The sequence below is a fragment of the Molothrus aeneus genome, chromosome 3 (genome assembly GCF_037042795.1).
Source record: "Molothrus aeneus isolate 106 chromosome 3, BPBGC_Maene_1.0, whole genome shotgun sequence".
Taxonomy (NCBI): domain Eukaryota; kingdom Metazoa; phylum Chordata; class Aves; order Passeriformes; family Icteridae; genus Molothrus; species Molothrus aeneus.
The window spans coordinates 88,500,982-88,526,139 of NC_089648.1; the positions used below are offsets into that span (position 1 = coordinate 88,500,982).

A 25,158-nucleotide genomic window follows, 5' to 3' on the forward strand; every position below is an offset into this window, starting at 1 on the left:
TCATTTCAACCTTCTTGAGTTCTTAAATGGAAACTGTTTATGTGTTGGTGATATAATTTTGAACTCCAGAACTCAATAGGAATGTGTAAACTAGAGAAATACAGAGTGCAACCTCTTATTTAAGGAAGCTACAAATAACTTCTAAACATTTTCCTAACATTGCATTAACATTGCTTTTTGAAGTGCCATATGAGTACAAATAAAAAGTTGTAAGTAAATTACTTTTTAGCAGAGGCAGTGAAAGATGAATGAATAGTAATCAGCTTGTACTGTGTCAATATCAATCTTATTAAGGAAGCCAAGTCTTGCAGTTCATTTGGAGCATACATCAGTGATAGCATCTTAAAACTGTGTAGACAGCTGGGCAGTCTCCTGGAAAGGCCAGTCTTAAGGTTCTCTGGATGTTTGTTACTTCCAATTAAAGCAATCCTAAAGCCTTCGATTTTTAATAGTCCTGCATTTTTATCTGGTAAAGAAAACGTGAAGAATAACCACATGGGAATTATCACACTGAATGTCCTCACTTTTTTAAGGTCCCTTACTAGAAAAACAGCTAGTGGATTATCTTTTCTGTCTTATGATAATTGTGTGCAGTTGTTGCTTTAAGGTGCCTCTCTCTGAAATATGATGTCCTACCTTGAATTCTTTTTGTAGCCTCTTGGTACCCTTTGCTGATTACTTCCCATATGTTTCTTTCCATTTAGAAAACCATTAAATATTTTCTGATTTTGCTTTATAGCTCTAGGAGAAAGTTAGCTCAATATGCTGGATTTTCCAGTTCCAGACACCTGAGTTCTGAATAAATTTGACTTACTGTGACTGAAAATGACTTCAATATGCTTATCCTGACTTACATATTGTACCATTGCTAAACCATTGCCTAACAATACAAGTCTTCCTGATGGAGACTGGCACACTGATAGGGAAAGGGAGGAATCCCCTTGCCTGTCTATATTGTGACTGATGTGGTCTGATCCTTACTGGTCTCTTCTTTTATGGGGTGTTTCTGTCAGTGCACTGGAAACTTTTATATACCATATCTAATTAGAGAAAGGTATTGAAGAGTGATAGTTCAACACCTCTTCTTACTTAACTGTTTTATGTGCATGAATCTTTTGACTTTGTAATTTTGCTGAGTTCCACCAATTCCCACTGTTGGTGAACCAGTTTAAAGTCATATATATCATATTGTTGTCAGAACTGGGAAGAATCAAGGTCATACTAAGGTATGTACATTCTGTGGGCTCAAAATTATTTATTGCCATCTAAATTGCTGTTCTCTTTTGTTTGTGAAAACAGGCCTGGCAATGGTGAGAAATGAGTTGAAAATGATAGATGCCTTAGTTATTAAAAAAAAAATCTCAGTATTAATTATAAGTGTGTATATATATGTGTGTGTGTATGTATATATATATATATTTATGTATGCTTAAAAATGTAAGAAAGAGACACCTCAGTGTCATTGCTTAAGCTGACTGATGCCTAGATTTATACTTATTTCTCACTATTTAATTTAGTTCCTTCGTGAGGCCTTATTGCTAGAGGGAATGGGATGTAAAATTGAAAGAAAATATAAAATAGCAAGCACTTAATGAAAACTTGGGGCTACTGAGGAGTATGATGGGTTTTCAATGTCCCTTTTAATCAAAACAGAAACTCTTTCCAGGGTTTGTAATCAAAAAAGTTCTTATTATTCTGAAGAACCTGTATTTCAGTGCAATGCTTATGGGGCTTTAAAATGGAGGGAATGATTGCTGGGCCTTTGCTTAGCAAGAGGAACATTGTAATTATGCAGTCAGAACAGAACAGTGCTTTCCTGTCCTTTTTGCTGGCCAGTGATGTTCTTGTCAGCCAGTTTGTAACAGCAGTGCCCTAATGCTCCTCTGGAATTTGGAGTTTATGTACTGATAGCATTGACTTGCACAGTATCTGCAGAAATCAAACACTTTTCCAGAAGTATGAACAGGCATTTGAGACAACTTATCCAGCTGTCCCTCTGGACCTTGGTGGTGTATGCAACAATTTTATTAAGACTTGAAGAGAACAGCAAGCACAAGCTGTATCTGGGGCTCTTTTTATTTGGCAAACCATTAGGCAATGTTACAGAGATTCTCTGATATTTCTCTTCTTGTAGTGACGTCATTTTTGTATTACTGTGCATGCTTTTATGTGCCCTAATCTGTTTTAACTCTTGGGCTTGCTGCTCTGAATGTGTGTTTATAATTCTTTTCTCTTGCTCTCCCTTTGTCTCTAATGGTCTCTAATAAAAAGAAAAAGCACATACCTGCCATTTTCCCACATTACTGAGTGGCATCCATCACAAAGAAGCCTATGAAGTGATTTTGTTGAAGATCTGTTTGCAACATAAACATGAATTACTGGTGTGCACACATCTTTAATGCACATTTTCCTTTTTTATAGTAGCTCACACAGAATTGTGTAACCAGATTTGCAAGGGTAGCTCTTGCTATTGTGATGAAGATTGGTGCCCTGCTAGAGTTTGGTAACAATTACTGCAGATGCAGAAAAAATTTACAGATGTAAAGTGATATCTTAAAAGATTCTTTTCATTTTTTAGGCTACTCACCCAGAATGTTGGTCTTCTTTATGTTGGAAACTTTGACAGACCTTTTGCACAAATTAAGGTATGATTAATAAGCTGGGGGGGGAGGGGGCTATTTCAATTATTTCATTTCTGTATGATTTAGAGAACTTCAGGACTTCAAGTTATCAATATGGCTTCAGGAAAAACAATGGGAAATAGTGCTGCTTTGTTTATGTTTACCATATTCTGGATTTGCTTTTGGTTTAATCTGTGCTCTTAACTTGTCAAAGAAGTTTAGTGTTTCCAATCATCTTCTGATTAATTTTGACTCTGGTTTAATTACCAGAAGGTTTTCTTGTCAGAGACATTTCAAAGCAAAGCTGCTTTTGAAGCCCTGTAGTTCTTTAAGTGATCCTTGACAGGGAAGACACTGCAGTAAAAAGGACAGATTGTTTTCCCAGTATTATTAGATTTATTATGAAAGACTCATACAATTGCTGGAAAATAATTTGCCTTTTATGACTTATTGTTTCTTTTTCTTCAGAGGAACTATAATAGCTTCATGTTTCTAATTGCCAGTTGCTAATTAGTTATTGCCATGTCCTTGCAAACAAAATTGTTCTACAAGTATATATGGACTGATTGTGATGAGTGTCATTGATATTTTCATTAGAACAAAGAGATGAAGGCATTAGGATGTCAGTCATTACACTGCAATGTGAAAATGTGGTATCTGTTTTTGCTGAAGTGTTCCCATGACTTTGATGATACCTGTAATTATTACATATTCTGCACTCTTGGCTGCACTGTTCCCTCCATCATGTGCATATGCTTGTGCTTCAGAATTTTAAAACCCTCGTTTTTATTTTACATCAAAATGAAACTTAATTTTGAAAACTCAGATGTGTTCCCTTGCCATCCCTAATTATGTTACTAAACAGTATTCCCAACCGTATTTAGCAAATACATTTTACAATTTAAACCTTGGTACTGTATTAAAATTATTTTAAAAAAGAAATGCATGCTTTTCATCTTCCTATTTCCCTTTCACTCATCTCCCCAGTTCCTACATGTGTATTATTCAGTTTGGCTAATAACCAAACAATTAAAATGTTACTTGCATGAAACAGCTTGTTAGAAGTTTCTTCAAAAATAACCTTGTATACTTTTGTTGATACCTCTTCAGACCAGTGCTTCTTTAAAAGCTTTATAAGAGTTGACTGTTCTCCTGTTCTAAATGAGGATCAGTTTCTGCCTGCTCCAGCCGCTTATAAGAATATTAAGTAGCAAAATGTTTTTTTTTCCCATGGCTGGGAAGAGTTTAAGTCCCCTGGGTGGAAGTGAGAGAGAAGAGGTGAATAGCCCATTTGTTTTCTGCTGCTTGCAGTCAGCAGTGGTACCCCTCATAATACTTTGGGCCAAGGAGAGACCCTTGTGCTCACAGGAGAGCTGCACAGATGCTGTACAGGATCCAGCTGCAGGACTGGGTGGCAGGCCACTTGCAAATGCTTAGGGAAAGAGGGCACTAACAGGACAAAGACTAAGCATGCTGACAGCTTCTTGCAATTTGCATGCAGCGTCTTCTCTGCTGGAAGTGGTACCTGCATTCTGGTGCCTAATAGACTCACCTGGACTTCCCTCCCTCAGTGTGCTTGAGGGATTTTCCCCTAAATTTTCAACATACAAAGCCATACTATCATTGTGAGTTAAGGTATTAGTTTATATCTTTTAAATCTATTGCCAAATTATTCTTTTTGGTTCAACCTAGTCCTTATGTCAAGAGAAGTGATGAGCAGCCATTCTCTATTCCTGATCTTTGTCTTCCCCTCCATGTTACCCAATCTTGCATCCTCCAGACCACAGGAACTTAATCTGTTGAGTTGCTCCTGAAATCCCATCTGTATCTCTGATCAATTTTATATTTTACATACCCTTCTGTATTTCTATTGTTCTTTTTAGAATAGGGGATGGCATAGTGTTGAAGATACGGGCACAATAGCTCATATTCTTTTGTGTCTGCAGTTCTTTTTACATGGGACCATGCTTGGTAAATACTGATGTACAGGTAATTTGAGTAAGTTAATACTGGACTTTCTGGTAATATATCACTCGTGTAGTCTCATCCTAAGTGTTGCATTTGCCACAGAATAGGTTAAGTGCATAATCAAAATAAATTTCAGTTGCTGCCTTCGAAAAACAAAGCCTATTTTCCACTTAATTACTAGAGATTACAATAAGTTTGAATAAGTGAATTCCACAAGATGCACTCTATAAAATAGAACTTATTTGGAGCTATAGGGATATATATGGGTGTATGTTTGCACACTGTTGCTTTGCTTTGCTTTGCTTTGCTTCTGGTGCTAAAAGCAATGCTGCAGTGGTGAGCTGATTGCTGTGGATTATTATTACCTTCAACTGGGAAATGGCATGTAGTTAACAAAGACAAAAAGCTTTTGAAATTGAAACTCCTCTCTGATTGCTTGGGATTCTTGATTGATTTTTGCTGCATGGCAACAGGAGGAACTGGTATAGAGTGATGGTGTCACACCTTTATAGAGATCTTCAACAGCAAAAAAAGAAAAAGGGAGTAATAACTCACACTGAGAGTTTGTGGTGCAAAAAGAAGTTTATGTACTCTGGGGATGTACAATGGTCTTTCATAACTGTTCACACAGGTTTCTTTCATTCTGCCCCCAGCACTTCTTCAGGTATTTAATATGCTGTTGCTAATGATCCTATCAGTTAAAAGACCAGGGAACTATGTATGGTCCTTGAATATATATAAGGCAGAGTTTCTATAACATTTTAGTTCAAATATGCTTTTACACACTGTGTGATAGATTGGTCCCTCTTGTTATATAAATTACCCACTCATGTTCATTTGCAAACATCCCAAGTATTACGTATTCTATTAAGACACAGCATTTTTTGCCAAATATATGCATTAAAGAATGCCCCAAACCACTACAGTCCTCTGCCAGTGTAGATTTATTACTCAAAGTGGACCGTTATTAGACAGCAGTACTTCCAGTGCATTTTAGTGCACTTTCAGTTGGACAAGTCAGAATGTTACCAGGTCTTTGAAATATTCATAGTAACATATAAACTCATATATACTAGTCATGTATAGTGCTCATATATCCATGTTTCAGTTTATATGCATTTACAAAACTGCAAAAAGAAAAACTCCTTATCAAAATATCCCTTCCCAAAAGCAAAACACGTTTGACTTTCCAAAACTGTGCAGGAGATAATTGCAACAATGTCTTTGATGATGAAGGACTGTAGATGGCGATTCTGGGAAAAGAGTTTGAAATAGTAATGTCTCTTCTAGGATGATTTTTCTATGTCTTTCTTTCTTATATCAATAATTCATTAATATATATTAATATTTATAATGTTTCTGAGACATAGCTGAACTGATAAGATTAACTGAAATTACCTGGTCTTCCTCCTCAACTTGCTTTCAGTGGTATCAGTAGTTGTGCTTGATAGGTGTTGGATATCTGTACTTCATTATGCAAGAGAAATGTGAATCATTCACTCCTGGAGCTTTTGAATCTTGCATCTGGTAGCAGATGGATAGAAGAAATGGGGAAAAAGAGTTTTCCTGGCTAGAGGGATCAGCCTGGAACTTAACTCTTCTAATAATCTGCTAGTTCATTCAATACTGCTAGGTATTGCGAGATTTTTTATGTCACTATTTTGAACAGAGTTTATGATAGAACATTTAAATTTTTGCACAGTGTTTGTGGTTGCTCTTGTTCTGGGTTATATTTAGTGAGTTTCAGTAAGTTCAGTGACTTGTATAAATGATGGCTGTTTCAGTTAGCTTATGAGACAATAATTATTTCAAAATTCTGCTATGGTAATGGCTTCAAATTTTTTTTCCCAGGGGAACGTTCTTTAAGGGTATATTGAAGGAATCAATTTAATAGAGGCTAGTTACTTTTAAAAATTGAATTTTGTTTCTAAATAAAATTATTCTAAATTATTGTTTAATTCTAATGTCCATTCAATAGTATTGTAGAATAGTTTCACCATAGATGTTGGCTTTCAGTATCTTCTCCCATTTAAGCTATGTTAGTAGTAGTAATAGTGGTGGTTACTGTCACTTCTGCTTTCTTTCAAAGATGTCTGGAGCAATGCAATGATTTGCAGCTTTCTTTGGATCTTAAGTGGTTTAGGACGAGTGGTTTTCTTATTTATTAAACACCTCTTGAAAATTTGATGAAATGAAAAAGGTTTCTGTAAGTGATAATCTTGATCAAGAAGGTAAAGTATTGTCATCAGCTGGAATTAACTGGCAAGCTTTCTTTTTATATTTCTTTTATATTTTTTTCCTAAATATTGTTAGTATTTTTTTGCTAACAGGGATGCTATTAAAGCAAAAACTTTATCATAGAAATTTTGTGTTTAATAGAAGTAACTAAATCTATTGTCTCAGTATACATAATAATTGCCCAATGGAACAGGATGTTGCTGGGGTTTTATGACACGTTGTTTTTAAACTTGAGAGTTGATCAATGTAGATTACAATGAAAACTTAGCTACACTATATGCAGTAATTATATCTATAAAGAAAATCATACTGCTTGATCAATGTATTAGGATTGTCAGTTTTTGCGGTTCAGTTCCTAGTAGCTTCTGGGGTTAGTGGAAATGGTTCAGTACACTGTGTTCTCCATTATTAATAAGTCATGAGGCTTCTGGCAGTCTTTACTATGAGCTAATGACTAGTTTCATTTCTTGGCTTTCTTAGCACATTAAATTACCATTTAAATAAAGATTAATTACTACTGCTTTATTTTTAGTATTTTAAAAGTAGTTATTAAAAGTTTCATAGTAACTACTACTTTATTCAAAATAGAATTGTTCGATTTGATAGAATATGAGGACAGTTATATCGAAAAGAATATTTTGAAAATAATAATGTGTTGTTAGTATTTTGTTTTTTATGATAGGATCCCAGTGGAAAGATTCTGAGTTTTAAGTTTGCTTCTGGGGAATTTGCTGCTGTAGTTAGAGCAGTCTTGCTGTCAAGGACTAGCAAGGAATCAAGATCTCTGCTCTGACCTGCACGTCAATAGCCCTAATCTGTGATTTTATTAAACTTGAGAACAGTGTTGCAGATTGCTGAGACAGCTAAGCTGACCACCTACACCACAGAATTGTAGTTTGGTTCTAAGCTATTATTTGTCCAACTGCCTCATTTTTCCTCAGCAAATACACTTTTAACTTAAAACATGATAAAGCATTATAAAGTTCTGCCAGAGAGAGGCCTTGCAGCAGGTAATCACCCCAAAATAATTTCTTTGATTGTGGGAACTCAGCACATCACTCCGGATGTCCAGAGCTACCAAGAGAACCCTTGGGGGTCTCGGAAATCCTGGAATGTTGCCAGGAGTGTTTGGTGGCTTGATTTTGATCCATCTACGGAAGTGACAGCAGTTTGAGGACATGAGAATCACTTGGGAGTGAAGGGTGTAAAAAAGACACATTTACAGGGTGAAATATAGATTTTAGGGTTTTTGGTACAGGGGGGTTATGGAGACAAGATGGAGGGATCAGGGCGTGTCTCGTCCTTCTTCTTTCTTCTTCTTGTCATCCATTTTCTGTGGTGATGTTGGCACTTGGGGATTGGTTCATGGTGAAGCTGCACTTGCTAATATGGGTGAAAGATACTGGGAAATAAAGGTAAATATCATGTACGTAGATTTTAGTATAAAAAGACACGACTGCCCCGTGGGCAGTCAGAGTGCCTATGCTGCCTTGCAGGTCAGACCTCTGTTGGGCAGAAAGAAAATTTTGTAGATAAGAAATAATAAACAATCTGAAGATCGAAAAACTGGAGTCCAGACTCGTCCTTTGAAGCACGGGCCACCGAAGAACCACCCTACGCGTGTCCGGGCAGAGACAGACAGCTGAACCAGACGTTTGATCATATCAAATCAGAACCTGTAGACTCTTCAGATACAAATCCATATACCTTTACTTTAAGATCTGCAGGCAACAGCTCAGCACCTCGGATAATTTACTGTAATGTTCCCATGAGCTGAAACATGAGCTGAAACCTCATGAACATAGCTGCTTTACCTTTGTCCAAACACCCAGGATGAACTGATGTCTGAGAACCAGGTCAGACATAATTCATGACTCCTTCAGCAATGTGAAACCTCTGTAGCTGATTACTGAAATGATTGGCCACAATTTACCAAACAGTCCTTTCCTGAAGAAGAGGGAACAGGAATGAATTTATGGTCTCGTTGCTCTCAAGAGGTTATTTTTTAAGGTAGGATAAGCTGCTGATTTCTCAACCGAAGCTAGCATCTTTTTCTTCCCTGAGTGATAATGGCTTCTACTATCAATGAGTGATCCCAAAGCTTGGGATACCCTTGTTTAGGGTACAGGTCTTCAGACCACTCCAAATGGAGAGAGAGAATTAGTCCAACTTTCACCACGCAATTGGTTGCTGTCCAGACACAGTCCCATAGTAGCAGTGTGGTCTGTAAAGTTTTTTAGCAAAAAATGTTTAAAAGTTTTCCCTTTGAGCCTGTTGACAGCCACTAAGAGTTCGTTGCTGTCTTAATTTTTTGATGCTTTGCTTACTGGACTTTCATACATAATCACAGAGATTTTTGTGTTCACTACCAGAGCAAATAGTAAAGCAAAAGAATTTCTCATTTATCATGGTCAAGTCATACCCTGAATTTTGTTTCTGTAGTCTATCTTCCCTTCTTACTGTTTTGTGCTGTTACTGTGTTTTATGTGATATAAAATGCTATAGAATATGACTTAGGGAAATCATGTCTTCAGTTTGAAGATGGTACAGCCCTAGAATCTCTGAAGTGAGGTGTTCCTGAGAAAACAGAAGTGCTGATTTATCTCTAAGTGTTTGGTTCTGGTTGTTCACATTGAAGACAAGTAATTTCAAACTGAAAGAGACATCACTGGCTTGAACAGGGGCCTGTCAAATTAAAGACAAATAGCTGTAACCTTCGTTAGCTTAGCAAGGTAGTGTCAGAGAAGGATTGTTTCATCTTCTTATTACCAGAGTTAACATGGACAGTGAGGGGAAGAAAAACATGAGAAAATTATTTTTAGCTAGGAAAGTAATGATAGGACAGCAAATGTGTTATCCTGGACAGAAATAATTTTGTTCTGAAAGCTGAAGAATGCTTTCAGAACTACAGATCTGGATCCAACCTCCACTAGGAACAAATACCTTGAAAATACCTTGACAGTTTTGAGAAGGAATGTGATAATTACATGATTTGGTGATTGTGAAAGAAGAAGATAAATCCAGGTAATCTGAGTCCCTACATTTCATTAAACAGTCACTCTAAATTAAAACACACAGGATGAGGATAAAGCTGTATAATCTGCCTCTACTGAAGTTCAAACTGCATCTTTAGGACAAAGTAATCAACATTAATTATATATACTTATTATTGTTAACAGTCTTCCAAGAGAACTGGTGGGTGGCTCTTACATTTTATAGTGTTGTGGGATGCTACAGCAGGATTTTCATGTCCTCTTGCTACTTGCTTCTTCTAGAAGCTGTACTGGGCATCGTTGGAAATGCTAGTATTGGGCTGTTGAGAAACTGTGGAAGGAAATCCTTCTCTTTGTTTTTATTATTCTGTCTTTTGTGGTAACCATCTATACTTGTGTGTCATGCAGAAGTCAACACATGGAAACAGTTTTAGCACCAGAACTTAAAAAAATAGGGCTGATGGAGAGATAATACTTCAAAATAAATTTCTCATTATAGTGGGAATTTAGGATTTTGTCCTAATGTTTATTGGTACAGTGACAATGTACAGTCTTGTGGGAAGTCTGTATGGGTCAGTGCACTTCCAACTCATGGGAAGTGCAATGCTGAGATAATGCCTTCTGCAGTCTGAACCTGTCCTTTTCCACTCCTTCCTTTCTTCTGCATTATTTCCACATCATTCCACAGTACTGGGTCAAATTCAGCATCTATTTTTTTTTCAGGGTTCTCTGAGATACATGAAAAGTTACCTGGCATAGGGTTGTGGACTGTGTTTGCCTTTGGCAGGAATGATGAAAGGTTTTACATTAAAGATAAAGTTAATAATTTTCAGCAGCAAGGTGGTTTTCAGGAGAACACCGTAGGACTTGGAGTAAACTTGGTGGAACCTAGAGTACTTAGAAATCTTGGAATCTTCTGTCCCAAGCTCAAGATGCCTTTCTTTGTGTCCTAAACAATGATCTGAACATATTCAATAACTGAATTCTGAATTAATGAGAGCAGTAACAGAATCCATGGGAGGTTCTACCCTACCCACACAGCTGATATCTTGTAAAGGTGGGGGAGGTGCTAGGGAGAATTTAGTGAACAAACTGCAAGTTATAAAATGTAAGGTGCTAGCAAAAAATCACCAACTGCTCATTCCTAAATTACATGTTTGTTAAAGATAGAGAATTTAGCTCATTTTGAAAAAAAAGGCACTTTTGAACTACTACTTTGAGAATTAATTAGGAAAGAAAAAAGCATATGACTTAATTCTTTATCCCTTGATTTCTTCCTTTCCTTTCTCTACATCTTGACATTGTTAGTTGCAGCTTTTTTCAATCATATTTGCTTCACTTAAGGGCAAGAGGTCCTGACTGCCTGTGTGTTTCTACAGATCTGGAATATTAGAGCTCTCAGTCCTGCCTAAGAGTGTTAGACAGCAATAATAGAAATAAATATTAATATATTATATATTTGCATTTATATTACAGTAAAAGTCAGTGGACATATTTATTCTCTGTAGACATATTAAGGAGCAAAAATAAAATGCTTTTAAAAAAAAATCCAACCTTAGAACTGGTGATGTAAACAGAAACAGAATAACTATAAAATCTGCATTAGCACTGCAAAAACTGAAGCACTGATTCTGTATGCTGTCACAATTGCTGCCCCTAAGAACAAAATGTTAATGAGCTATAATTTATAAATTCACTCTCTTCTGATGGATCAGGCCCCATTTTGCTTTTTTGTCATGATTAAAGCTATGAATTCATTTTAAAAATTTGTTCTCTGTAAAGCGTGCAGTGTTCCATAGAAGTCCACAGAATTAGGAGTATGACCTCTGCAGTTTTCTCTTGTTGCTGCCAGAAACATAGAATAATTGTTTTTTGTTTAGGAATATGATTTTTGTTGAGGGTTTTTGTTGAATTTTTGGGTTTTTGGGGGGTGGGGGCGGGCAGGTTTTGTTATTTCAGCTCCTAGTAGTGTTTTTTGAAAATAAATCCAAGTTTGTTCTTGGCAAGCATGGGGTGAATTACATCTTCTGGAAAGGTTAAAATAATAGTTAATTGATTGTAGATCTTAATTTATTGGGCATTTTTTGTTGTTTTCTATTCACCTCTGTATTAACTCTGTAGAGAAAAAAAAGCCTTCATATGCTTTTCATGAGTATTGTAAAAATGAACAGATTGCAGCTTTTTCAAGCCTTCCATTTCCTGAGCTTACAAATGCATCTTAGCAATACAAAATCAGTATGATCATACCTCATTTCTCAAAAAGCTTAGAAAAACAAGTGCTCACAAAGGAACCTCGACAAGTTCAGTAGCAGCAAATTCCGAGTTGTGCACCAGGGGCAGAGTGAGCTGATGCCTTGGAGTGGCTGCACAGCAGCTCTGCAGAGCAGCACCTGAAGCTCCCAGTGGCCACAAGCTGAGCTGAGCCAGCCACGTGCAGTGGCACTGGGAAAGGCTAAGCACACCTTGGGCTGTCTTAGCCAGGGCATTGCCAGCAGGTCAAGGAAGGTCCCTGTTCTCTGCTCAAGTGTTTCTGAGAGATGCCTGGGGTAACTGCACAGTTCTGGGCTCCCTGGGGCATGAGAAGCCACCCCTCTGGAGTGACCTCTGTGGGGGTCATGGTGAAGGGAAAAGCATATGGCCTGTGTGGAGTGGTTAAAGAAACAGGGTTTGCTTAGGAGAGAGGGGTAAAGGGGGCACTCATTGCAATCCTCCTTCATCTGAAGTGAGATTGCAGAAGTGAGATTGCACCACTTCTCAGAGGTGCCTGGGAAAGGACGAGCAGGAAAATTCCAGTTGGATGTAAGAAAAAATTTGCATTGAAGTTGGTGGGGCACAGCAGCAGGTTTCCTGAAGACACTGTAAAACCTCTGTCTGTGGAGGTTTTCAAAGTTTAACTGGAAGAGACCCTGAGCAATCTGACTCATCTTTGAGGTTACCCAGCCTAGATCAGGAGGCTGGGTTGGGTGTTGGCTGGGTGTCCCTTCTGACCTGAATTTTTCAGGTTCTGTGACACTTTGGAGTGTAAGCAGTCACTGCTGTGAAACTTAACTAGTTTATAAGGATATATTATTGGGAAACTTTAGAGTTGGATGTTTGTGAACCTCTGCTGTTACTGATTGAATAGCATACATTAATTAATTTCAGCATACAGTATTCCTGTCAATTCTTCCTTCTTATCTTTTCTGATGGCTGTGACCACAACTTGCATTATACAAGGCTTTCAGTACTTCCATTCTCAGTATCTTGGGATCTTTCTTGTTATATGTTTACCTTGAAAGTGTCTTTTTTTCTCATAACACAAAAAATACAAAAGGATGCACCCTTTTTCCATTAAGAGGTAGAATTGCATTACATTCCAGAGATCCTATGGTCCTCTTTCAAAGAACATGCTGTGTTTTCTTCACTAAAATGTTTATTTAGAAGAAGAAAAATGGCTGTTTTACTTTGAAGTCATTCTGCAGCTGTTTTCCCATAATGACAGTATGGATTTTTTAATGGAGTATGTGGTATATGTTGAAAATAAAGCATCTCTGTCTTAATCTAAAAATTTGTGAGTTTAACTGGAGCTGAGAGAAGCTGGTGTTCTTAGAAATGTGTCTAAAACTCAAGAGGTTTATAGATTGTTCAGCGCCATATAACTGATTTAAAAAGAAATACAGCAAAGAAGAAAAGAAATTGGAAGTGGCAGCAGTAGCTAGATTAGGAGCAAAGCTCAGGAGTAAGGGGCTGGAAGAAGAGCTGCCTGTGAGTAGCTGCTGGATGTAAATGAGCCAAGAGATTTTGTAAATGTGTCAAATGGCTTGTAAGTGATGCATTAGTAAGGGAAGAGGGTGTGTAACAGCATTACAATACAGGATACCTGAGGAAACAAGACTTGCATATATGCTGGGAGGTCACAGTCAGGCTATCTAACATTCATACCTTCCCTTCCCCTACAGTCTTGTCTGTGGCCCCTGTTCCAGCAGCAACACCCTTGAAAAAGCCTCTTGGGAAAAGCCTCCAGAACTAATCCCTGAGACCATTAGTAATTTCTTCTTCAGTGGTTTTGGTTGGGGTACTTTTGTTACTACCCACAAGATTAAGCCAAAACCAGTTTTTTTTATCACATTAGAGATGTTTGATTTGGAGTTTCCCATTTCCTTTTGTTTGACAAGTAATGAGGTTAGTGGAGGGTTTTTTGTTTGTTTTTTGTTGTTGTTTGTTTGTTTGTGGGTTGGTTTTTTGTTTGTTTGTTTGTTTTTGGTTTTTTGTGGTTTTTTTTTTTTTTTTTGTCTCAGCATTCCTTCTTCTTGAATTCATTTGCTTTCTTACTTTACTGGTAATTTTCCAAGTATTTACCATTGACCCCCTACAGATACCATTCTGAGGCACAGTCAAACAGAAAACTGGATTTTCAAAATGGCAAGCAGATTGCTCTTATGGTAGCTTTCCTGTGGCCAGTGGTATGGAAACATACTGTGATAAATGTGAGCATTAGGACATGCAGATTATGTCTCATTATAATAACACATTAATAGACAGTTTATTTTCCGCTTTGAAAAGATGGCAAAACAAAAGGCTTAAGCTCTCTCTCTGAACCATAAAGTTATTGCTCACTACCAGCTAAAAATTGCTGAGAAAGATCCTGGAAATGAAGGGTTTGTTTTAGCAGTAGATGAGCAGAGATATTGCAGATATTTCTCATCTGCTTTGCGTTGAGCCTTCATACTTGTCACAGTGGAATAACTGATCAGGTCATTGTAAAACTGCCAGATTTCTTGTGCTGTAGTGCAAGTTGTGCTTTGCTATTGTCCTTGTCCTCTTTTTCACATTGTTATTTCACAAGCTTCAGTGTTTGAGAGTGTTCTGGCTCCCATACATGGGTGATTTGGGGTTGGCAGCATCTTTTGTTTTGCTTTCTTATGTTTTACAAAAATCATCTGGCAGAGAGAATGATTTGTCCATGATGATTTTAAGCTCTTGAACATGGTAATTTGTTGCTGCAGCTGTTCTTCTGTTATAACTGCATTGTCAAACCTGGTTTGGGTGTGCCTCTGCACATAGAGAGTGTAATTTGTTCTGAATAATTGAGGATACCTTGATGACAGCAGCTGTTTATGGGGCCAGCTCCTATGCTTGAGTGAGTGGCAGTAGGGACTGTTTTTTCCTTTGATGTAGACATCCCCACGCTTAGTTTCCATAAATGTGATTGCATTTGCATTTTCTTTTGACTAGAATATAATACTCAGATGTTATGGCAGTGTGCTCAAGTTTCTAGGAGTTTTAGGCAATTTAGGAAACTTATTGTAGATAATTGTCTTCTCAGAGAAAGTAGTGTCCTAAATTTGTATGTCATTATTGTTTCCATCAGAAAAAAATCATTTCATACCCTGTTTGTGATCATAACTGTTCTTTATAAATCTGTTCTGATTTTTGAAATAAGTTCTTCATCTTTTATTTTCTATTAGAGGCTTTTGTTGGTAGTGGAGGCAAATGAAATAAAGGCAGTGGGATGGATAACAGTCAAAGAGAAAGGATAAATAAAAAAGTAGATTCTAAGTAAAATTATAAATATCAGACCCTATGAGAAATTAATTCTAATTGAAAGGGGCAACAAAAGATGGTTTAGGCATTTTTTACCATTTCTTAGTTGTTTATTGTTTTGAAGAATGAGAACATCAGCCAAGATCAGGCTTGAGGGGGGAAAAGAAAGCCAATTGTTACTGTACAGTTTATAGACAGAGAGTATCTAAATTTATTAGGCTTTTTAGAGGTGAATTATTTTGAATCTGAACTGAACAAATGAGGTTGAACTTGATAAATGAGCTTGAACTTGTAGTACCTTTGTGAAATGCAGATGATAATGTCTTTAAAATAAATTACTCATGAATAAATCAAGACGTTGAAGTTGCAAAGGGTGAGAGGTGGTATAATAGGGAAATTCTTTGACTAGGAAATTGTTTCTGAGACCTTTCTTTATAGTATATGTAAAATGAATAGTGAATATCATGAATGAGAAATATTTTAAATGTCAGATCCTGATAACATTGGAGAAAAAGCAGTTGATGGCAAAAATTTTGTATTGAGAGGTACTGTGCTGGTTTAGGGCTAGTAAAAGGCAAATGCAGATTAAATTTAGATAAATGAAGAAGAATAGAATTGCAAACAATAACACAGAAGGTAGAAGAAATACCAAATGAGATAATTATGCAGGATATCAGCCTTGAAAGGAAACGGGGTTGTAGATAATATCCTGTCTAATTAGAATACCTATAAAGAAGGTCATGTGATCTAATTTCAGCCACCATAGACCCTGCAGGCTCCTTGTATAGGTGGTGGAAAACAGTGGAATCCAAGGGTGAGCCTGGAATCCTCTAAGAAAAGTGCCTGATGGTTGCCTCACCGAATCTTTCAAATCACTTTCTAGAGGTGCTAGTCTCTCTCTGTGAATTACATATAGAAACTAGCTCCTTAATTTTAAGTAACTAATATAATGGCATAAATACTTGTCTTACCTTTCTCTCTGGACTTTTCTAAGTATGAGATTAAAGGCTGGAGTAAAACCACATTCTTATTGTACAGCTGTTTTAACTGGAAGTTAGCGTTTCCAGTATAATATTCTCCACAGACAAGTCCTGTAGCTCAATTGTCACTTCAGCTACTGGTAATTGATTTTCAGATATCCATTTTTTCACCACTTCTATCCTATAATAGAAGCCTTCAAAACCAGGTAAGTCCTGCAAGTTAAGGGTCTGTTAGAGCTTAAAAAAGTTGGTGGCTCTTAGAGAAGGTTAGCAAATAAGGAAGAAGACGTAACTAAACTAGATTAAACCCATGAAAGATTGGCCTGTAGGGAAAAAGATGGGATTTCATACTAGTAAAAGTAGAAGGATGCTGATCTACTCAGGGAAATAATAAATAGCACCTGTACAATTCAAAAAATGTCCTTGATAGCTACAAAGCAGTAATCCTAGGGGAAAATGAAGCTGTACATAAACAGTAAATCAGGTAAGATTATTTCCTTTTGAATTGTTAATTTGTTTCTCTATTTGTGTCTTTTACACTAAAATACATAAATTATTTCTTCATCAAATTTGGTTTCAGAGTTCTTATTGCAAGGTCACATATACCTTGCCTTGGCACTTTTCCAGAATGATTATAGTATTGCTAAAGTTTCGCATTTGAGAGAGAAATATATATTAAAACTCAATTGACTAATAGTGGTGCAATATCTTGTTATGTAATAGTCAACAAAACCATTATTCATTTACTTTTTATTTGACAGTAGTAAAGCCACTGTGGTTTTATCTTTCTAGAATAAAGTGAGAATAAAAGTGAAGAACAACAGAACTCAGTGGTGCTATTATATTTCAGCAAATTGAAGTTTTCAAAATGCCACTTCTGATTCTCTCCAAACGAAAAAAGGTTGATTGTAGAGACAATAGCATATTATATCTTTGGGGAAAATAGTTCAGAAATATTTGAAAAGATCAGAAATGTGGCAGCATTGTTAGAACCATTGTGCAGAGACTTTATTTGTATTGCTGAGAACTGTAGATGTTTTCATTTACTGGGAAGGGAACTGTAACTACACAATATTGCTTTTTATGTTACTAACTTCAGTGAGTTACTGTTTAATTGGTATACAGAAAATTTCTGCCAGTGAGTTTACAACCAAATGCTGTAATGAAATGTCACTTCTTTTTAAAAAGTGTTACTTTCCCTTGGTTTGCTGAAGTACTAAATCCATTTCAGTAAATGAATCTATTGATTTTAGCTTAATGTGTTGTAATAAAAAATATTTGAGCATGTTCTCAGTGGTAGATTCATGAGATGCCATGCTGGATTCTGTACCGGCAATTATGTGGATTTTTCTCTATTTTTCATGCATGAAGTAGTGGAGTCAGCATTGTTTTGGAACAGAATTAATGACCTGGGGTCTGCTGGAATCCAGTTGTGTCACTCAACTGTGCAGAAGCCATCCATGGACTCTGACTGGATCAGCCAAGACCCTGATGGTGCTTTAAGTGGGAGGCAGTGAGGGTCGAGCCAAACAGCTCTTGAACCTCTTGCCCCTTGCAGAGGTGGTTAGTGCTGACTCTGGTCCTCACTGCCTTGAGGAGCTGCCCATTGCCTGCACACTCCTGCTGCACCACACAAGAGATAAAATGCCCCATTAGTGTTGTACATTAACCTACCCAGGTGTAATTTAACAGTAATACACACAAGTGCAACCCAGCTTCTGCTTCATTTGGTTAGTGGGTCGTGGTTAGCCATGCTTGATTGGTGATCATTGCAGGAGCAGATTAACTACAGGCTGTAGCATTTCTTTTAAACCTTCCTGGCATGTAGGGAAGAGGCTGGTCTGTAGTAGAAGCAATCTAAAGGAATATGCAAAAGCAGAATTTGAGACAATAATGGTTTTGTTCTTTTAGAAAATAATGCATTACATACAATTACATACAATTACTGCATTTTACTACATCATTACCTTCTCTTTCCACCTGTTACACTTTGGATACCATTAATGCATAGAAAGGGGTTCCAGAATAATTTAACTTCAATAGAAGGAAAGCAAAGGACATATCTGATTAATTTAGAAGGATGTTTATAGATCAGTGAGTCAGATTTGGATTTACAATACTAAAGTTAATGCTAATGCAAACACTAAAGCAAACAGACCTTGAATTACTTAATTACTACCTTGTTAATATTTAATTCAGAACTTTAGGAAAAAGTCTGTACTAACTAATTAGTAATTAGTAATTAGTGCTAGTAGTTGTAGCAGGAAACTACAAACCAAGGTTTTTTCATTAATTTCTCCATTGTGTGCACTCTTGCTTGACAAATCAACTCCCTTTTACCTTGGACTTCTGAACTGCAGAATTACGTACATACAACTGTTTTATCTAAAGCGTGCTATTGAAATGAGTTTCACGTTACAAGTTACTTATACACATTACAAGTGTGTAAGAATACACTTTGCGATTATTGGAAAACAGATTTACAGAGTTGCCATTGCTGTCACTTTGTTTTTCTTTCTCTTATTTCTGTTCTTCTAGGGAAGAGCCTTTAAGGGTTGTTTTTTTTCCTGGAAAGTCTTAGCATCACTGGCTGTCTCTAGAAAGTGCTTATGATGTTACTTGAAATACTATTACATGGTGTGGAAAGCAAAACAAATGTTTTTAGCTGTATTTGTTAGGGAGCTAAAGCTGGTTTTGTCCTGGGCCTTAGGTAGGGGAGGACAGCAGCTCAAACAGAAGTGTAGCACTTGAGCAGAGCACTCAAATTAGGCTCAGAATTCTGGGGAATTTAAGAATTGGCCCATGCAGAGATCTTTACAGGAAACAGCTTTATGACAAGGGTTTTTTTGGAGACATCATATGGTTAGAAAACTCAAGAGATTTTCCTTGGCTTTGCTTGCCTTAGCTTTTGCAGAGGGTGGGTGGGTGAAGTCATTTTGTGAAATAAGAATGAAGACTAAATGTTGTTGCTCACTTACTTTGTTATTGGTTCCACATATAATAACAAAATGTATGGACAAAGCCATGAAAATGTGCTCATGTACAGCCGGCTTTCCCAGATTTCCTACCTTTCAGGGCTTTGGCAGGACCAGCTATTAAACCATTAATTATTTCCTGTTATCAGCATTCACCATTCAAAGTTGCAATCCCTTTTAGCTGACAGTAAAACAAAAACTCCAATACAGACTTTATTCGTCTGGAAACACTGCTGCCCAAACAGACCAACAAGTTTATAGGTTTCTTGAACCAGCTCTTGCAAAATCCATTATATCTTCTGTAGCCAGTTGTGACTCTTGAAAGTCCATGAATATTGTCCATTTCTCTGCCTCATGATTACTGCAGTCTGTGTTGCCCCACCCCACATCCATTACTGTGGTGTCCTGGGAAATCTGGCTTCCAAACTCTGCAGACTCATTAATAACGAAGCATGGAAAGGAAAGAGGAGCTTGCAATGAAAGGTAAAGCAGTGACAATCCCTCTATAGCCTCATTTATCGACAAATTTGTGCCATTGATAGATTAGCCCTTGCTTACCTTTCTTTCAGCAGACTGACCTCATCAGCTGGCAGGCACCCTAAAACCATTTGCAGTTACTGAGCCACGATTAACTTCTCTGTTGAGCCCCTTACATTCTGTAGCCCCACACTGATCAAGAAGATCTGTGTGCTTAGATACCAGATTGTAGGTCAGATTATACATCATGTCATTAATTGCTTTTGAAGAAGAAGGAAAAAGCTTTCTGTGTCTTAAGCCTCAAAGCCAGTTAAGCTTTGAAGTTTAAAGGAAACCATTCAAGAAAGGGGAGGGAGTTCATGCCATCTCAATACTATAAAGGCAGATGAGAAGTGGGTTAGGGCAGTTGACTTTCACTACAGCACTTCCTTTGATCAAAGCTAATTTTTAAAAGTCTGCGTTAAGTCAGCAGCTATTAATCTTTTTGTTGTGGTGTATTATCTGTAATGGGAAAAAAAGATTATTTTCCTTCTAATTGAAATCTTAGAAGGATGAAAAACCCCTAACATGACTTTTGCAGCTTTTTTCCCAACACATCTTTGCTTTATTATTTTGATCTCATAGCACTGCTGAGATTGTTTCTGTTGTTTGTGTTATTGTTGTTTGGCTCCTCTTGGCTTTATGTTTTATATTATTGCAGTGTTCCATCAAGGCATTTATCAGCTTCCTCATTCAAGTGGTTCTAACAGCCACCTAAAACTCATCCTATTAAAACTCATTATTTACAAAAGTAAAGGTGGAATCAGCAGAGTTGTGAAGTCCAACCTCAACAATTAGGTGTAAGAATGCCTCCTCAAAATGGCAGGGTTTTAAAAATCATTGTAGTTTGACTTTTCTTGTCATGTATTACAAAATAAAAGTTTGCACTTTATTATTGTCATGGTTTAAGTCCATCCAGCAGCCAAGCCTCACTCACTCACTCACTCACTCACTCACTCACTCACTCACTCACTCACTCACTCACTCACTCCCCCAGCATCAGAACCTGGGAAAGAATAGGAAGGGTAAAGGTAGAAAACTCCTGAGTTGAAATAGAGACAGTTTAATAGGGAAAGCAGAAGCCATGCACACAAGCAAAGCAAGGAATGAATTCCCTGCTTCCTGTGGGCAGGTGGGTGTTCAGCCATCCCCAGGAGAGCAGGGCCCCATCACACCTCGCAGTGTGGGAAGACAAATGTCATCACCCCAAATTTTCCCCCCTTCCTCCTTCTTCCCCTGCCTTATTTACTGAGTATGATGTTCCATGGTCTGGAATGTCCTTGGTCAGTTGGGGTCACCTCTCCCAGCTGTGTCTCCTCCCAACCCCCCAAGCTGCCCCCAATGCCCTTCCTACCAGCCTGGCAGTACAAAAATCAGAAAAGGCCTTGGCTCTGTGTCTCCACATCATCATCACACAAATCCAAACACAGTCCCACATCAGCCAGTGTGAAGAAAGTTAATGCTACTCCAGCCAAAACCAGCACAAGTATATAATACAAATACAAAACCTGAAAATTCCATTAGAAGATGTTATTCTGCTTTAAGAGACTTCTCTGATTTCAAGATCTGACATTGTTCTGAAAAAAACTATTACATGTACTGTGTAAAAGCTACGACGAGCAAGACTGAGCTCTCTTCTCTCACTCAAGACTTTGGTTCTTAGAAGACTTGGCTAATGACAAACCATTCAGTCTAATGGAGTAGATGGGGATCAAAAGAATTTATATTTCCTACAAGTTCTGTAAATCTCTTTATGTTCTAGTGTCAGATTTGTGAGTAACTAGGAATTGCCTCTGAAATTTATGAAGAAAAGAAGTCACTATTTTTTGTAAATATGTTCTAGGCAAAAACCGAAACATATTAAATATGGGAGATTAAAAGCAAGTTTGCTATTTCTGGCCTTAGTTTATCTGCACATTCTCTCTGTACAATCCCAACATTTTCAAGTATTAATAGGGTTTCTAGATGTTGAAAACATTTATAAATTTATAATCTTTCTCCCTACCCCCATTTTTCTGATAATGCTTGCATGGCATGCTTAATAATTTACATACCACTTAGATACCAGTATTTGATAAAGTCAGTATGCCAAATTCAGCCTCCAATGATATATTCCTTTGTTTGCCTACCATAGTGCAAAATACAAAATAAAATTTTGATTATATCTTTCTTAATGTTGTTTTTCAGTAACGTTCTGAGGCAAAAAAATTTGAACCATGGGGGAAGCAGATCTGCTAAAGAAACCAGTTTGGGCTTTGTTAGGCAGTGAAGAAGACATATGAATATATTACATATGATTATCATAAAATTAGGGCCTGGAAATGGAACAGTCATGCTGCTGCATTTTAGACAGTACATTTATAATAAACTGTAATAAGGTAAACACTTTGAATGGATATAAGAAGAGGCATGACTTGTGATCACAAATGTGTGTTTAGTTCATGCTTTTGAAGCTCAATTTAACACAGCAAACAAATTTCCTTATAGTGTTGACACAGTTGTTCTCAGTGGTGAATTTTGATTTATGGGGAAAAAACTTTAGGCAAGTGGTTGTTTAGGATCTAAATGGAAGAAAAGAGTATGATTCTTAAAGGCTGTAATTTGAAAGCTGTGTGTTGTTACGAGTAAAAGTGGGTTTAAAAGACTCACTTGCAATTACTTGATACTTTGGATTTTAGTTTAAATTTCTATTGGTGTATTCTGATATGATTTGGCATCTTTCTGAAAGAATGTAAACCCATGGTTTCTAGAGAACATTTCAGAAGGCAGATAAGAAATTTCAGAAGGCAGATAAGAAATAATGAGAATTAGGTTTAGGGCCCAATCCTGATGACACTAGTGTGGGCTGATTGATCTTATGAAGCTGCTCAAAGGCATATAATTTATAAGGATAAGAGTTTGTAGAGCTGGATCCCACATTAGTAGCCATCAGATAGTGTCTAAACTTGTAAAAGTAGTTTTCCCCTCCATAGAAAGGCTGCTGGGAAGCTCCTGATAGCCCAGCCCTGTGGAGTGTCCCTCTAACCCATCCCTGGTTGTGTGACAGCAAGTGACAGAATCCCTTGTATGGTGTAAGAAGTATAGGTAAAACAAGATTAACTTAGACTCCTACAATAGCAAGAGCTTGGGTACAGATGAACAGATGAAAAATAGTAACATGAGAAAGTACCCTGTAAAATATATGTGTGAGAAGCACAAACATTTGTCTGGAAATCCATCCTGTTGGAGGTGAATTCCAGCATGTGAAAGGCAGCAAATGTCTCAGAAAAACTCCTCATCCTATTCTGACACAATCATTTAAGTTCTCTTTCATTTATTTTGAGGTGTAGAAATAGTGTTGCCAAAGTGATTATAAAATAGTGATAGCATTGCTTTGTCTCTGGAAGACTTGTTTGGGTTTCTACTGATAAATTATTAACAAGATTTCAGCTGCCCTGTGTCACAAGATTTCTTGGTAGCATGAGTGTAAGTACCTGAGGGGTAATTAAGACTGGGTTTAGAGAACCTAATGGGGGGTAAATGCTTTCCCTGTGGTGTGGCCACAAACTATCTCTTTCTTCCCCATTTGCAAACTGAGAATAATAAGCCTTAAGAATTAATAATTTATGAAGGAGCTAAGTGGTGTTTTCAAACTATATTCTTTACTAGTAATGTATAACTCTCGTCTCCTGGATCTTTGTGTCTCATAACGCAGCACCCCCTGTTTGGGGCAGGCTCCATTTTGCAAAAGCAGTCTGAGTGAACAAAGCACAAATGGGGGTTAAGACTTTTAAGACTGGCTTTCACAAGCTAGATCATAGGTACAGTCCTCAAAATGTATCAGGCTGTGAGTGAAATATTTTCTCACAGAATCATTTCTATATTATTATTTCAGCTTTTTTTGCCAGATTATACTGTATATCCTTGTTCTCTTCCCCCTCATACAGTTGCTTAACTTTCTGATGGGGTGGCTTTTTCTTCAGAAACCTCCAGTGAATTCCTTGTCCTTCATTGAAAGGTTTTGATGTTTTGGGGTTTTTCTGCACGGGGGGGGGGGGGGGGGGGGGTTGGGTGTTTGTTTTTTGTGGGGTTTTTTTTGTATTGTTGTTTATTTGTTTTTGCATAACTTGCTGAACAGTTCTGCAGTTTGCTGTGGCGTTTTACTACTACAAAAATATCTGCCTGTTTTTCTTTGGAATTTAAACACTTTCAAGCTTCAGCACTGTCTCCAGGGATTATTATTATTATTAGCACAATTATTTATGATGTGCCAAAACCAAAGTAGGCCTTGCAAAGTTACCCCAGGTGCTTGCAGAGCATTGTTTTTACCTCTTCCTACAAATTCATGAGCTGTAGAGCAGGTGAAGCTCTGTTTGCATCAAATGCACATCCTCTCTGCAATAAGGTCACACTGACAACTTGCTTTGAGAGCTCTGTTGCTGCTCTCTTAATGCCTGGGTGTTTCTCCAGTTCCCCTGAGAGTTTCTTGCTCTTTCATCAGCATACTGAGGGTCAGAATTATATGAGCTGCTTTTTAAATAAGACTTTATTTAAGAACTCATCACAGCAGAGCTATGCCAAGTTCACAAATCCTCAGCACAGAATTCTACAGTTTCTCAATTTTTACAGGAGATTTACAGATTTTTTTTCTTAAATCCAGAGACCTGTGATGATTAGAGTGCAGGGGAAAGGGATATCAATCTAGGAGGACAATAATTTCTTACTTTGTTTCATTTAACTGTTCAAGATGTGTATGGACATGCAAATCTCTGCGTCCCATTCTTGATGATGATTAAAAGAAAATGGGATTTTTTAAAGCTTTAGAGTTCTCTCAGGAATTAGGTGGAGATGGCAATGTCTAGCAGGAAGGACAGCTGCTCTTTGAGTAATGTAGATGCCCGAGCTATAATGCCCAAAAATGTGCAAAGAGTTTATTGGTTTTCTGTGGCAAATGGCTTTACCATTGAGTAAAATGAGACATAAAAAAGTATATTAAAAAAAAAAATTTAGAAGAGTGACCATTGAGGAAAACATTTGTGCAAACATGTGTCTATTTCCACATCTTTGTCTTAGCAGTTACCAGTTACCTGCTTTCTCATAGATGCCAGTGTGTTCCTCTGAGAGTCAAAAGCAAAGCTCAGGAAAACATTGGTTTCTTACAGATAGTTCAAATGGTGTTGCAAGGTCAGGTGTACAGGAGACCTTCCAGGATGCATTAAGAAACCTATTTCCAGCTGGCACTGAAAGTCATTAAATTTGTTATATCACCGATAAGAGGAAAGCTTTTTATTTCTGATGTTTCCATATGTCACTTGCCAGGAAAACCCCAGGACTCCAACCCATAATATGTATCAGAAAATAGTAT

The 25,158-nt window shown here is 37.3% G+C and overlaps 1 protein-coding gene across 1 annotated transcript in view; it reads left to right on the top strand.

The window, feature by feature from the left end:
• Nucleotides 1-25,158, top strand: part of RNGTT (RNA guanylyltransferase and 5'-phosphatase) — a 176,236-nt gene that overhangs the window by 138,944 nt on the left and 12,134 nt on the right. Inside the window, exon 14 of the mRNA XM_066547332.1 lies at nt 2,579-2,645. Coding sequence (XP_066403429.1) covers nt 2,579-2,645 — 67 coding nt within the window. The remainder of the gene's footprint in view (nt 1-2,578; nt 2,646-25,158) is intronic.